Genomic DNA, 15,659 nt, shown 5'->3' with positions numbered 1-15,659 from the left:
AGAGAGAGTTAAGGGGGAGAAGCAGGGCCAGGGGAGCTTGCTTTTTTTCAGCATGTTCCATACAACTTTGTAGAAGAGACTGCTTAGCAAATAACTTTCCAGACATCATTTCTGAGTTCGTTCTGTTGATCAGAATCTACTTCTTTAATAACAAAAGTATTCTGATGCAGTAGTCTCAGTAGCACAGCTTGAAGCCCACTCATGCCTTAAACCTCCATATTACCAGCAATGTTTATTCTACCGTTTAAGAACCTACAAGGAAATCTTAGAAAATCCTGTTTAAATTCATCCTTAAAATCGTACCTTTTGGCATAAGCCTGGATTTGTAAACAACATCTCACCAAGCGTGTTCTGTCTTTAACTCAAGTGTAAAGAGTTCAGAGTCACTGCTAAAGGAACTGCTATGCTTAAATTTTTTTTATACTTAAATTTTATTATACACAAATGTCCATTCATGCATACTAAGGGATGCATGAAGAGATAGATATGTCTCAGTTTCCTTCCAAGAGTCCAGAGAAAAACTCTTCATATTACTTTCTGACCAGAAAACATAGCTTTGCTGAATCTCCTCAGTGTGCATAAAAAAACAGGCCTAACTGCAGTCCCTGTTGTTTTTTAAAAATTTTTTTTATTGTGACTTTTTTTCTTTCATCATGAATAAAATAACTATTGAGATAAGGTCAAACTGATAAAAGAAATATATTGTCTTTTCATTCTGTGTCACACCAACAACATTATACCCCTTCCCCACCCCTAGCTCATGGAACAAGAGAATGAACTATAGAATCTAGACTCCAGATCAAGTTTATATCTGGGAAGAAAACTAGTCATGATGTTTTCCAGTGTGTTCTCTCAGAGTGATCCTCAGTCCAGCAGCACTGGCATTACCTAGAATCTGGTGAGGAGCTCTAGAAGTTTTGTTCTTGGGGGCTATACATTTGGTTTCTATCATAGCAATCTTGGACAGGGGTGTTATGTGCTGTAGGGTTGACCACAACACAGACTGACCCTTTTAACAACAGACCCGGACTTGCTAGGTACTCTTATTTTGTGCCAACCTCCTCTTCTCCAGGATTCTTGAGCCCATTGTTATAGTCACTAGAACAGTCCATCTTGTTGAAGGTCTTTCCCTCCTACACTGATCCTCTACCATTCTGGGAATCATTGCCTTTTTCAAGAACTGGCCTCTTCTAACTCCTTGCCCAAAATACGTAAGACAAATCTTCACCATCATTGCTTCCAAGGAGCACTCTGGCCTCATTTTCTTGACAGATTTGTTTATTCTTTTGACATTTCACGGGACATTGATTACTCTTCTCTAACACTTCAACTCAAAGGCATTGATTCTCTTTTTGTCATCTTTAGTTACTGTCTGACATTAGGGTGCATCACAAGAAAACAAAATGACCATGGTTTGGATCAGGTACACGTTAGGTTTTACTGATGTCCTTCCTTTCAGCATTTTGGAGAGGTCTCTGACTGCAGATTTTCCCAGTGTGGTAGGTCTTTAGTTCTGATTGCAGGTACCAAAAGTGTTGATTGTGGATTCAAGTAAGATGAAATCATTCACAGCCTCAGTCTTCTCCATCTGTCACAGTGTTACCTCTTGATCCAGTGGCATGGATTTTTCTTTTCTTGATATTGAGATGTAATCTGTATTGAAGGTTTTAGTCAGTCTCCTATCTTTTGTAACCAGGGCTTCAAGTCCTCCTCATTTTCAGCAGGCAGAGTTTTGTTGTCTGCATAAAATAGGTTGTTGAAGACTCTTCCAATGATCCTGATGCCACATGCTTCTTCAGTCTCATGATTTACTCAGTATACTGCATCTTGAATGATTTGCACAGCACACAGATTAAATAGGTGTGGAGATGGGATATAGCCTTGATGCACTCCTCTCTTGATTTATAACCATGCAGTTCATCAAAAGTTGCTTTGCTCTGTTCATGCAGATCACACATCATCTCTTGTTCTAGGTATAGGTTTCGCAGGAACATAATTAAGTGTTCTGGGATTCCCGTTCTTTAAAAAAAATGCTTTAATAAGACCCACTGAAATTTGAGGACCTCAAGAGTCTCGAGCCTGCATGTCATTAGCACGCATGGGAATGTGGGTCTGTGGAAGAATTGTGGGTATATATAAAGCAGGAGACTATAGGTGAAAACATCTTATTTATTTTTTAAGAAATGACAACTAAAGACAAAAGTAACAGAAAATAGATCAATATCACATTATTATCTACAAGTTTTCTCAAATTCCATTTTCAAAGAGCATCTAATTAAAATAGTGTGTTTATTTTACTGTATTAATGAAAATAAACAAAAGTTTGTTGCATATTTTTAAAAAGTGTTTCTCCATCTCAGTTATGTCATTGAAGACTTTACACCTCCGCCAGAGGTCCTACTCTTTGAGATTATTGAGATTAAATTAATTCAAGAGAGAGAACATTTTTAGATCATTCACCATTCCTTTTTAGATGCATGTTCATATTTGTTTGATTTCAATATGGCTATAGAACTCAAATTTATTGCTGACAAGTCAGAACCTACTCATAGCTGACCCCTTCAATGGGTTTTTTGAGGCTATAAAGCCATTTGCGAGGAGATTGCCTGCCTTTCTCCCACGGAGCAGCTGGTGAGTTCAAACTGCCAGAGTCATGCCACATTTAGATGAGCAGTACAGCTATCTATGGATTATACCCCCAGAACTGTCAGCATGGTTACAGGTAATGGAAACGCAAAAACAGTGAGCTTCTAGGTAAGATACACAATTATTTCTCTGCTGCTTGTAGAGCAGTTCCTGGATTTAAACTGTGCACTTGAAGTAGACAACACAGCACCTTACCACTGATCCACCAGAGTTCCCTACTAGCACTCTGTGCACTCAAGTTGGAACCAACTCACAGCTGACCCTCCAGGTTTTTGAAAACAATAAATCACACCAAAGGAGATTGCCCATCCTTATCCCTTGTAGCAGTGCTGGTAGAATTTGAACCTCGGGCCTTGGAGATTTCAGTGCAGTCTCTTACCACTAGGCCTCTAGAGCTCCAGTAATACTTTGTTGTTGTTGTTTTGTGCTATCGAGATGTTATTGTTAAAATGAAACTTAAAATAGACACTGGATGTTGATTCTTTTGTTACTTAAGAAGAGGAAGAGCTAATATATAGCGTTAGATCTTCACTTGATTAAGCCAGAAGAGGTTTAATATATAGTTATCTGCCTGCTTTTTCAGAAATACAAGTTCATGTGAAAAATGTTCTTTATTTTACTGTTTCCAATAAAGAAATGTTTTCTATTTTGCTTGTTAATCTACCTGGGATAAACATGGAAAACTATATAATACTTAAACACCAGAGGGTGCTAGAGACTCATGTTTTATCTTTTGTAGTCAGAGAAGTTAAACTAGTATAATACCTCAGCCCCTTTCTAGAGTTAATACTGCTTAGACAGACTGGGTGTATAATGATAAGAAATTGTAAATTTTTATTAGCTATAGCAATGCTGTTGGATTACCTTTGTCTTTTTTAAAAGTGTTATGTTTTAGAGAAAAAAGAAAATGTGGTAAACGACATTATTTATTCTTTCTGATAGTGAAGATATTTTAGCAACTATAAATTTGGTTTAATTTTATTGACTTTAGAAAATACATAGGACAAAATTGCTATAGTAGTTACAATAATAACAGTATTATTCTGTTTTAATATCCATTTTTCATATTACAAGACTCATTAAATCTCTAGTATTAAGAAGGTAACACATTTTGCTTTTAAATAAACAGTGATTCATCTAAGCAATAATTCATTGTTTCTTCAGGTACCACTCAAAAGTTTAATTGTACTTACAGATATATACACTTACCACTTAGTATACATGGCTGACCATTCCAGAGCAGGACCGTAAAAAATGAAATATCCTTTGGAGATAACAACTACTCATCTTGGACAGAAAAGTGGGATAGGGGAGACTTGTTTGTGTGAGTTGTCCCCATATTAAGGTATAGCTTATAATCCATATTGCTTTACAACTCGATGTTGATGACATTAAATTCTTGAACACTTCACAAGAGTTAAATGAGTAAACACTTGAAAATGAGGTTTTTATGCAGTTTTCCTTTGCTCTTAGCCAGGATTTGCCGCAATAAAATAATGTAAGGAAAAAATATTGTGTGCTTACAAAAAAAAATTTTTTTATGTGCTTATATACATATAGTAAACAAAGACTCGAGAGGTGGGTATATGAAGCAAAATTGATAAGACAAATGAACTACATGTAGGAAGCAGCCTGTCTTAAAATATTAAGTCTAGAAAACAGTTGTGAAACACTCTTTTAAGGACTTATTAGCCCAAAACTCTTTTTAATACTATTTGTATGCTTTGTTTTTAAATAGTGTCAAGATAAGTTAGTGAGAGAACTAGTAGTCTTTACAAGACTGCATACAAAATACTGACGTTGGTCTCTTAGTTCTCACTATACGCAAAAATTAACTCTTACTTATTTTATTTAGAATACATTGAGTCTGGTGTGAATATTTGTATGCCTTTTGCATTTTGAGTGCATCTTATGAGCAACTTGTCCCTATTTGAGGCACCAGTGCCACATTGTACTCACTCATTGCCATCAAATGGGACCTGATTCATATCTGACCCTCTAGAGGGTTCTCAAAGGCTGTTCAAAGATTTGAACCACCTGCCTTTGAGTTGTCAGTGCAATTCCTTAACCCCCTAGACCGCCAGAGTTCCTTAAATTTTACTGTTCTTGTTGATTGCCTTTGAGTTGAGCACGACTCATAGAGACCCTGTGAACAAAAGGCCTGAAGCCTTTCTATAACTATCATCATTTATTAGAGTTCATACTCTTTCCAGAGGCATGTTGTTTAGGAAGTGGATGCCACTCCTGCTTCCACAATTTGTACTAGTAACCTGATATTCTTTAGTCGTACCTAGTCACTGTAAGGAAAAAGAAAATAAATTTTAAATGCTCAGTTTTCTTAATGTCCTTAATAAAGATGTGTATATTATTATTTTTACTGTAAGAAGGGGGGGGAACTGTTAAGGCTAGTTTTTCTTAATGCCTTTAATGAAGCAGTGCATATTCCTATTTTCAATAAATTTCAACTCACTAGTGTACACTTCACTGTTTTGTTTTGACGAAGAGGAAAATTTCCACTGAGGTCTATTGCCGTATGCAAAAATGAGATTGGGTCTCAGGACCAATTTTTTGTGCTTGTGTTGAGTTCCAAGCTGAAGAACTACCTTTTTCATGGAATGCCTTTTTTACTTAAAGAATATCTAGCAAATTATGCTTATATAGATCTGAGAATTTGACCCCATTTTCATGAAAGTAAAAAGTGGACGTATTTATTCAGGGAAACAAAAGAACCTTATTTTGTGTTGATAGTTTGTTCTTTCAAGCTAACTTAGAAAATTCAGAAAACGTGTATTTGCTACTCTACAAGTTTGACAACTTTTTAATAATACTAGTATTTTCCCATGAGATTTTGTGGAAAAAATTAATGTGATTTTTGAGTTACATATAAAAGATTGGGAAGATCTGCATAGTTCAGTAAATGAATCTTTTTGAAGTGATTATGATGTTACAAAATCATGCCTGAGTAAGAGATGATTCACAGTGCAAGAAAACGAATAGACTATAAAGCTGAGCAACAAGTACATATTAAAAATGATTCTTTTCTTACTGGTCATTTTTAAATTTTGGTAACATTAATTTTTATTTGGAATATTTCTTATGTTAATTTATAATGAGAGCTATGGTGGTCAAGAAGCTGAGCTGGAATCTCAAAGGCACATGGTTCGAGTCCACCGGCTGCTTCATTGGAGAAGGATAGACGGTCTTCTCCTGTGTGATTGTCTCTGAAAACTAGCCGGAGTTCTGACTCGATAGTACATATCACCAACATGTAATTTTGTAATGAACTCTATTATATATTGTGGATTTAATTTTCTTTTGTTTTATTATTAATTTCAATGAAAAATTACAGAGACTTTGGATTTCCGTTCATTCATTGTTGCACTTTTCTCCCATCTCCTCCCCAGTACACTACCGTCTTGGAAAAGTAAAAGACAAATTCTTTCATTGTTTTACAATTTCTCCCCCCAGGTCCACTCCACTCTGCAGCCTTCACTCTGGACTCCTTCATGACAAAAATACCTAATCACATATCCCTTTTAAATGGTTTTCTCCCTCATCTGTTTCAATGCAGTATACATTATTTATCCCATCTTTCTCAGAATCCCCCCAACCCCTATGTCAGTCCTCTTTTACAACAGTGGCACCATGCCGTATTTGTCCTTTTTTGACTGAGATACCTCACTCAGCATAATGTTTTCCAGGGTCACACATTTTGAATAATATATATTGCATGGGTTCCTTGTTTTTCAATGCAGCGTAGTATTCCATTGTGTGAATATACCATAGCTTCTCATTGTTGATGGACACTTAGGTCGTTTCCAACTCCTTGCTATTGTGAACAAAGCTGCGATAAACATGGGTGTGCGTGGATTTAATATTTTTAATTTCTAAAATAGTTTTTCCAAAAACTTTATGATATTTGTGATTTCCACCTCCACTTTTCAGAGTAAGGTTGTTGATAAATGAAGAGATGAATAAATTTATCTGAAATTACACAGTAATAATTGTCAGACACTGAACCTAGGGTCTCTTTAACTCTAGAATGGATACTCTTATTTATTGATTGATCAGTGTTTTTCCAGATATAATCTTGGATCATTTGTATCAGTTTCCCCAGCATGCTTATTCAAAATCTCCAGGTGTTTGGTCTTTATTGACTCATGGCAAGGCTCAGTGTTCTTTATGCTTAACTATTGAAGCCTGCCTTTCTAGATTTCCTAATTATTTCCCAGATGTACTGGAATCTGACATGTCCTGTAGTAAGCTGTGCTGCATTTGAGTTGCTACAGACGCATGCTGTTGTGAATTTGATCTGACTCAGACAGCTTGGCAGTGTCCCGGTACAGCTATAGTCAGTGTAGGGTTTGTCAGAGGTGGATTGCCAGGTCTTTCTTTCAGGGTACCTCTAATTGGATGTAAACTGCCAACCTTCTCAGCTAGAAGCCAAACAAACACGTTAATTGTGTTGCCCATGGGCTCTAGTTAATGTTCTTGTTGTTGATTGCTGCTGTCCAGTCGAGTCGAGCATGACTCATAGCAACTCTATGAACAAAAGACCTGAAACCTTTCTATAACCATCATCTCTAGTTAATACAGGTAGAGAATTTCTGTTGGTGAAAATAACCTTCTAAAAAAGAGTATGAGGAGGAATAAAGTGAGAATTGAGTAAATTTATAGACTTTGTCAGAGAATGGTGAAAACATAATTCTCAAGATTTTTAAAATTTTATCTACAAAATAAATTACTGCTAACTGCTTCTTGGGTAGTTTGAATCCACCAGTGGCTCCTGAGGAAAAGGTGGGCAATCTTTTCCTATGTGATTTACAACTGTGGAAATCTGATAGAGGGTCAGCTAAGTAGGTTCCAACCTAACAGCAAGGGAGAGAGTTAATAATTTAAGGGGACTATTTACTGTTCACAAAATTTTTTCAGTTTATATTTTCAAAGCCTATTTCATTCCAAGCTTCTCCTTGAAGGCATGGGTTTTGAAGCTCTGTCTTACATACTTTGGCCATGTTGCCAGGAGGGACCAGTCCTCAGAGAAGGACATAATGCTTGGAAGGGTGGAGGAGGACACAGGAGAGGAAGACCCTGGATGAAAAGGATTGACTCAGTGACTGGAGTAGTAGCAGCGGTAGGTGTGTCAGAGACAGTGAAATCAGCTCAGGATAGGGCAGCTTTCAGAGCCATTGTACAGAGGGTCCTTAGGAGTGGCAAGTAACAACAATAACTGCAACATTGTGATTTGAGTTGAAGTTACAGAGCAACTTGATTCAAGGATTTATGTATGTTGTTTTGTGACACTAATTACAAGTAACATACATGTTGTACAAATTTAAAAAGGTTCACAAGAGAACATTTTGAGAATATAGTGGAGAAATAAGGCTCTTCTTCATTGCTTCTTCCCTCTGCTTTCTGACTTTCCAGGCTCGCAGAGACAACAACCATGGCTACTAATTTCTTATGTCTCTTTCCAAAAGGAATTGTTTTCATCACAAAAGTATATAATACATACTGCTTTGCACTTTGGATTGTAACTTTTAGTAATAAATTGATGAGATTGTCCCATGGACTAAATACTTATTTTGATTTAATCTCTTCAATAAAGTCCCATCAGAACAGTCATTTAGCTTGTTTATGGTATTGTCTCTAGCTAGGCAAAGTTGTCATTAGTTACTTAACAAAATTTTTAGGAAGGGTGACCTTTTTTCACTTTTAACTGTTGTTGGATGCTACTGAGTCACCTCCAAAGCTATGTACAAGAAGTAGAAGCTGTGAGTGATCCTGTGTCGTCTTCACAATCTCTGTAGAGCATCAGGCCATGACAGGCACTATCATCCATGTCCATGAAAGTCTTCCTTCTCTTTTCAGACCCTTTACTATTCCATGCATGGTGTCATTTTCCCGAGGAAACGCCTCCATTTAATGACATGTGCAAAGTTTGTGAGACAAAAATCTGATCATTCTTGCTTCTAAGGAGCACTCTGGAGTTGTTTATTCACTTGCCATCTTTGTTTTATTCAAGAATCTTTGTTAGCACCACAGTTCAAAGGCATCGCTTTGTTGTCCATCTTTCACATGCATAAGAAGCAAATGGAAATACCATGGATTGGGTTAGGCACACGCAGCCTTTAAACAGACATCCCTACACTGGAGCACTTTTTAGGGCTTTTTCGTGGCAGATTTTACCAATGAAATATATCTTTGCATTTCTTTTTTTTTATCTTTGCATTTCTTGACTGCTGCTTCCACAAGTATTGATTGTGGATCCACTGAAATGAAATCCTTGACAACTTCAGTCTTTTCTCCATCTTGATGTTGCCTATCAATCCAGTTTGTATGATTTTCCCCTCTTTAATGTTGAGGTACAACCATAAGACTATCGTCTTCCATCTTGTTTAGTAAGTGCTTCATGTCCTTATCACTGTAAATGAGGTTGTATCATTTGCATATTGCAGATTGTTCACAAGTCTTCCTCCAATCCTGATATCACATATTTTGGCATTTATTCCAGTTTCTTAGAATATTTGGTCACCATACAAACTGAGTAGGTAGATGAAAGTATACAACCCTGATTCTCACCTTTTCTGATTTTAAACTATATAATATCCCCTTGTTGTATTTAAATGACTGCAAGTTGGTCTATTTACATATTCTGCATAAGCACAATTAAGTGTTTTTAATTCTCATTCTTCTCTGTGTTCCCATAGTTTATCAGGAGGCAGTTGTCAGAACAGAGCAAGGGAGCACTGCATGGTTCAAAATTGGGAAGGGCGTACGCCAGGGATGCATCGTATCTCCATACCTTTTCAACCTATATGCAGAACAGATTATTCGGGAAGCTGGGCTCTATGAGGAGAAATGTGGGGTCAAAATTGGTGGACGATTTATCAACAACCTGCGTTATGCGGATGACACAACACTGCTTGGTGAAACTGAAGAGGACATGAAGCACCTGCTGCAGAGTGTCAAGGACTGCAGCCTACAATATGGATTGAGGCTCAATGTCAAGAAGACAAAGATTCTCACCACTGGGCCAACCGGCAGCATCAGGATGGATGGTGAAGAGACTGAGATTGTCCACAGCTTTAGTTTGCTTGGCTCCACAGTCAACAGTCTTGGGACCAGCAGCCAGGAAATTAAAAGGCTCATTGCCATGGGAAAGTCTGCTGTTAGGGACCTCTCCAAAGTACTGAAGAGCAATGGTGTCTCTCTGGAGACTAAGGTGCGTCTGGTACAGGCCATGGTCTTCGCACTCACTTGTTATGCATCAGAGAGTTGGACAATGACCAAGGAGGATAGAAGGAGAATTGATGCCTTTGAGCTGTGGTGCTGGAGAATTGTATTGAGAATACCATGGACTGCTAGGAAAACAAACAGATTTGTCCTGGAGAGGGTTAAACTGGGTGGCTCCTTGGAGGCAAGGATTCTGAGGCTCCGTCTAACATACTTTGGACATGTTGTGAGGAGAGACCGGTCCTTGGAGAAGGACATCATGCTTGGGAGGGTGGAGGGACGGTGCAGGAGAGGAAGGCCCTCTATGAGGTGGATTGATTCAATGACTGGGATAATTGGGATGGGAGTGTCAGAGACAGTGCGATTGGCACAGGACAGAGTGGAGTTTAGGGTTGTTGTGCATAGGGTCTATATGAGTCGCAAGCGACTCGACGGCACATAACAACAACAACAACAACATGTATTCTTAATGCCTTCGCATAGTTAATACAATTAACATCTTTCTGGTCTTTTCTGCTTTTAGTCAAGATCCATAAGTTATCACTGGTGTTCACTGTTTCATGGGTTTTCACAATCTAGTTTATATTTCTGATAGTTTCTTGTCAGTGTACACTCCAGTACTTTTAAAACAATCTTTACTATTTCATTCACATGTGATATGAATTATAAGGTTCAATATTTATGTATTCTGTTGGATTACTTTTCCTGGAATAGGAACAGGTGTTTCTGATATTCTGAACATTAAGCCAAGATATATCTGACATCACCAGTGATGTTCATAACCTCTTCAGACTCCAGCCTGGATTTCTGGCAGTCCATATTGAAAGTACTCCTCAAGCTGTTTTTAAGTAAAATTCTTAGATTACCAAATGGCCTTTTGTAAAATTGTGTTAACAAGTTGTATTCAAAAATTGCAGCAAAATTTAAGATTATAAATCTTCTCATTTTGTTGGTTGTTGTTTAGTGCTGTCAAATTGACTAATATTCAAATAGAAACTTTCCCCTAAACTTTAGAAATAACCTTTATCAGTCTCAGAAGTGACTGTTAGGCCCTATGTCTATTAAGAGTGGGCAAAACATCTTGAACCTGAGTTGTAAGAGTCATATGTGTATCTGTTTTTCCTTTGACTCTGGTCTTTTTAAAAAAGTTATTTATAGAGCTCTTATTAAGGAACTGGCCCACTTTCCATGTTATGAATGACTTCCTTCATCTTCCATCTAAATTATAGAGACTCTTATCCTCATAATATTATGCAAAGGCAGATTCAGAATATTAAGTAATTAGTTTTATTTCATATAGGTAATGGGTTTTAAGGTGGGCAAGTTTTGGGCTTGAGTTTTTTTAATTTTAATTTTTATATGGTTTAAATCCCCCCCTCCCATGATTATGGGGCATATTAGAGAGGTCAAAGGGCTATAATTCAGGTGGGCAGCTGGAAACAATCCCTCAGTCAAGACAGCTTCTGAAAGGTGCATAGTTTAGACTGTTGCGCTGTTTTCCACCATCTTGTAGCAGGTATGTAGCATGCATAGTTAGAGGACATAATGATTTGTCAGTTATCTAAATAAATTATTGTTGTTGTTGTGTACTATCTAGTCAGAACTGACCCATAGGCAACTCTCTGGTGGGTTTTCAGAGGCGCAGGAGGAGGTGGATTTTCAATCACACTGTAGGAGATTGTCTACCCTTCTCCTGTGGAGCAGCTGATGGCCTCGAACTGTGTGTCTGCCGTCAGGATTGCAGCACAGCTTCTTTCCACTAGGCCACCAGAACTCCCTTTAGATAGATTAAGATGATGAATAAAATTATTCTAGTTGGAACTTATCACAAGTAAACTGGTAAGTACAACAGAAGGAAGTGTAAACCCTAGCGTAACAGTGACCAAAGCATGTGCTTAGTGCTTGGAAGTTCAAAAGTTGTGGCAATAAGAAGCATTTTTAATGTTAGGAAACCAGCATTTCTATCAGAAGCATTTAGTATTAGCCTCTATCTGTCTGTTTATCTGTCTATCTATCTATCTATCTATGGTTTTAACAGCTGGAAGATAAGAAATCAAAGGAATTTAAAGACTGCAACTGGAAGGGATGGGCTTTCCAAAGGCCTGAATTGCTGTGTGCAATTACTATTTGAGAAGGAAGAGTACTAAATTGGGATATAATTTAGAAGGCCTGGATCCATTGCAGGATGAGTTATTGGGAATGTGAAAGATTTTGAACAGAAATGAAAGTGGTATCATCCTTTTCCTTGAGAAAAGTTAATCTGATGTTGTCATTTATTTTATTTAGCAAGGTAGGCGAGATTGAGCGTGCAGCCATGAGCAGGCATTCCCTTTAGTATTTCACCAGATTGGTTTTAGAAGGAAGGTACTACAGATGAATGCATGATATACTTCATTGATTTTGCACAGACTCTACTTGACCCCAGAGTTGAAGGCTTTTATTTACTGAGAGATTAAAAGTTCCTTCTCTTCTGGACATAAGAGTCAGGAACAAATTTTATTAGATAGTTTTCTATTTATTTGTGGATAATGGGCTGAAGGACATTCTATACTATGGAACTGTCTCTTGATTGGCTGAATTCTATTCAATTCAAGAATTGTGCTAAGTAATGGTAGTAAGTAGACTGATCTTTTCCAGCCTGTGCCTAAGGTATCAACAAAAGCTGGTCAGGATCCCCCCCTCCATCTTCTGATGGGGGCAAGGTTTACAGTGGTCTGTACACCTAGAATATATCTGAGATTATATACGTTGCAGAGGGGTGTGTGTGTTTGTGTAAAGGTCATCTGTTGCATAGCTTAATGGTTAGGAGTTGTACTGCTAACCTAATAGCATATGGTTCGAATCCACCTGCTGCTCTGTGGGAGAAAGATGGACAGTCTCCTTCCTTGTAATTTACTGTCTCTGAATCCCATAGGAGAGTTTATTCTGATGTATGTTAAAAATGTATAAACATAAATACTAAGGATGCAGTCTATTATGTACCTTGGTGGTCTTGTTTTTTTACCCCACAGTATATCTTGATGGTTGTTGTATATCAATCCACAGAGAACTAACTTAGCTCTTTAAGTGTCTAAGAGAAAACAGCTGATTTGTTAGGGCTCTTTTAAGAGGCGACAAGTGGTCCCGTAGAAGTCGGGTATCTGCTTAGGACTTTGTTTTGTAGTGAACAGATTTTTTTTTAATTGACATATACTGACATTTAAAAATTGACTTTCCGTCAAGCTTCTTAAAATATCATTTACCTCAGATTTATCTGTCTCTAGGTCTGTAGTGTTTTATGATTCTAGATGGTTAAATATGGACATAATTATTTCTGTAGGTGGCAGATTGATTCTTAGAAATACTCTTAGCATTCCGTTATTGTTTTTATGTGCCGTCTAATTGGAACTGACTCGTAACTGACCCTGCAGTGGATTTTCAGAGGCAGTAAATTGCACAGGAGGAGAGTGCCTGTCTTTTGCCCTCAAAGCAGTTGGTGAATTCAAACCACTTGCCTTGGGGTTGACAGCAATGCTCCTTGCCCACCAGGCTGGCAGAGCTCCCTTAACATTCCATACCTCCACTAAAGACCTCTGTGACGTTTGGGTCAGGTAGAGTCTGGCCATTTTCTTAGAATTTTCTTTTTATATACCTTGGTTTTTGGTAGGTTGTTTTGTTTTGTTTTGTTTTCCTCACCACAGGGCAGCATGCCTTGTGTTGAGATTTTATTGTACTGTCTAGATTGTCAAATCATTGTTCTTTTTCTCCCGTGCTCTGTGTTGCACGTTCCTACCCTTCATTTTCCGTGCATGTCATGTGTATTTGAGTTCAGGCTCTTCCTCTTCACTCCTGATGTGTTGCTTTGTAAAGGTGAACACGAGAAATCTTTTCATGAACACCAGACAATAGTATGATCAGTAATGTGCTTGCTTTGTGTTTGATCGTAAAAATGAAGTGTGAACTCTATGTTAACTGTATGTTTGTAAAAAACTCATAATACTTGTCATTGAATCAGAATCAGCTAGCTCAAAGCTGACCCTCCAGCAGCTTCTTGAAGGCTATGAATGCCCACTATTTTTTCCTTGGAGCAGGTGCTGGATTTGTACAGTCTGCCCTTTGGTTAGCAACTCAACTCCCTGTCTGCTAGGACACCACAACTCCTAATGTATAGAACACTATTTTAGTGTATCTTCCCTGACTTACTCCTTTATCACAAAGAATACATGTACAGATCTCAAGGCTGTAGCCACATAGCAGTTCTGTTGTATGAAAACAGCTTTTGTATTGCATACAATATTTGTACTCATTGTAAAAGGAGGATCCCAAACATATTACGTGTTTCATGTGTGCCTTAAGTGTATGTATATGTTTGACTGTGTGTGGAAAAACCTTTTCAACCATTTATTGGAGGATTTGATTTAACAAATTTAATTATATAGATGGAACACACAAACATCTTAAACAAATAAAAAAAATCCCTAAAAACTAGTTTTAACCTTGTGGTTTAAGAATAGCTAGTGAACAAAGTTACCTTTCAGGGACTTCTCTGTGAGTATGGTTCTTTCAAGAAAGCACTGGTGGCCTAGTGGTGAGAACCTGTGTTGTAATCCCAAAGGCACATGGTGCAAATCCACCAGCTGCTCTGTGGGAGAAGGATGGGTAATCTTCTCCCTGTGCAATTTACTGCCTCCGAAAACCCATTAGAGACTCAGCAGTCAGTTCTGACTTGATGGCACACAGCATCAACCCTCTCAGGATTTGATTTTGGCTGCTTAACAGTGGAATGGTGGAGTACATTGTAGAAATCTGAAGGACTCTTTATCATTGTAGATGAAAGGTAGATCTCTGCTTTGGTTTTTTTTGCCTTTTTTTTTGAAAGGGAATGTGGGAATGATTTGATGTGATGTTCATATACCTGACAAACCGAGATGTCCTGTCAAAAAGATGAACACAGGAAACAATATTGCTTCTGGATCATCCTTCCAACAGTAAATGTGCACTAGCAATTAGAGGAGGAGTCCCTGGGCTTACAGATGGTTAATCATTCAACTTGTAGCCAAAATAGCTGTAGTTTGGCTCCACCTGACATTGGGAGACAGGCCTAATGATTGCTTCTGAGAGGTCATGGCCTTGAAAACTCTACTCAGCACATATGGTTGCCATGAATCAGAATTGACAAAGTGGCAACTCTCAACAACAACTATAAAAGAAAGTCTGTAGCCTAAGGGAGCTCTGGTGGCTTAGTGGTAAGGAGTTGCTCTGCCAACCTGAAAGCAGGCAGTTTGAATACACCAACTACTCTGGAAGCTAAGTGGACAGTCTCCTCCAGTGGTTTTGTCGCCTCCAAAACTTGCTGGAAGCTCAGCTATGAGTCCGTTCTGACTCCATGGAGCCTAGCAACAATCACATTAAGGGAGAAAGATAGCTAATCTTTAGTTCTGTTTCTTGGATGAATTGAGTAAAATAAAGTCATTTGTCATAAGGAAATTTCTGTAAGACAGAGACATATCCCCACACCTAAAGAGCTATAATCTCTTTTCTATCAGAGATGAAGATGACATCAATGATGTGACTTCCATGGCAGGGGTCAGCCTCAATGAAGAGAATGCCTGCATCTTAGCAACAAGCTCTAACTTGGTCGGCACACTTATTCGTTCTTGTAAGGATGAACCATTTCTTTTCATTGGAGCTCTCCAAAAGAAAATTTTAGACATTGGTAAGTGCAAAGTTATGATACCTATCCTTTTTAAAAAATTTTTTTTTTCAGTCATTCACTGTTGAACATTCCTTCCCCCCCC

The 15,659-nt window shown here is 37.9% G+C and overlaps 1 protein-coding gene across 1 annotated transcript in view; it reads left to right on the top strand.

Annotated features, from left to right (window-relative positions):
* The window catches only part of TAF4B (TAF4b RNA polymerase II, TATA box binding protein (TBP)-associated factor, 105kDa), a 152,775-nt gene that overhangs the window by 68,103 nt on the left and 69,013 nt on the right, over positions 1–15,659 (top strand). Inside the window, exon 11 of the mRNA XM_006895046.1 lies at positions 15,408–15,577. Coding sequence (XP_006895108.1) covers positions 15,408–15,577 — 170 coding nt within the window. The remainder of the gene's footprint in view (positions 1–15,407; positions 15,578–15,659) is intronic.

This window comes from Elephantulus edwardii, unplaced genomic scaffold (assembly GCF_000299155.1).
Source record: "Elephantulus edwardii isolate Elephantulus edwardi_28Jun2011 unplaced genomic scaffold, EleEdw1.0 scaffold00155, whole genome shotgun sequence".
In the NCBI taxonomy this organism is placed as follows: Eukaryota; Metazoa; Chordata; class Mammalia; order Macroscelidea; family Macroscelididae; genus Elephantulus; species Elephantulus edwardii.
This window is presented reverse-complemented; position numbering and strand designations above follow the sequence as displayed.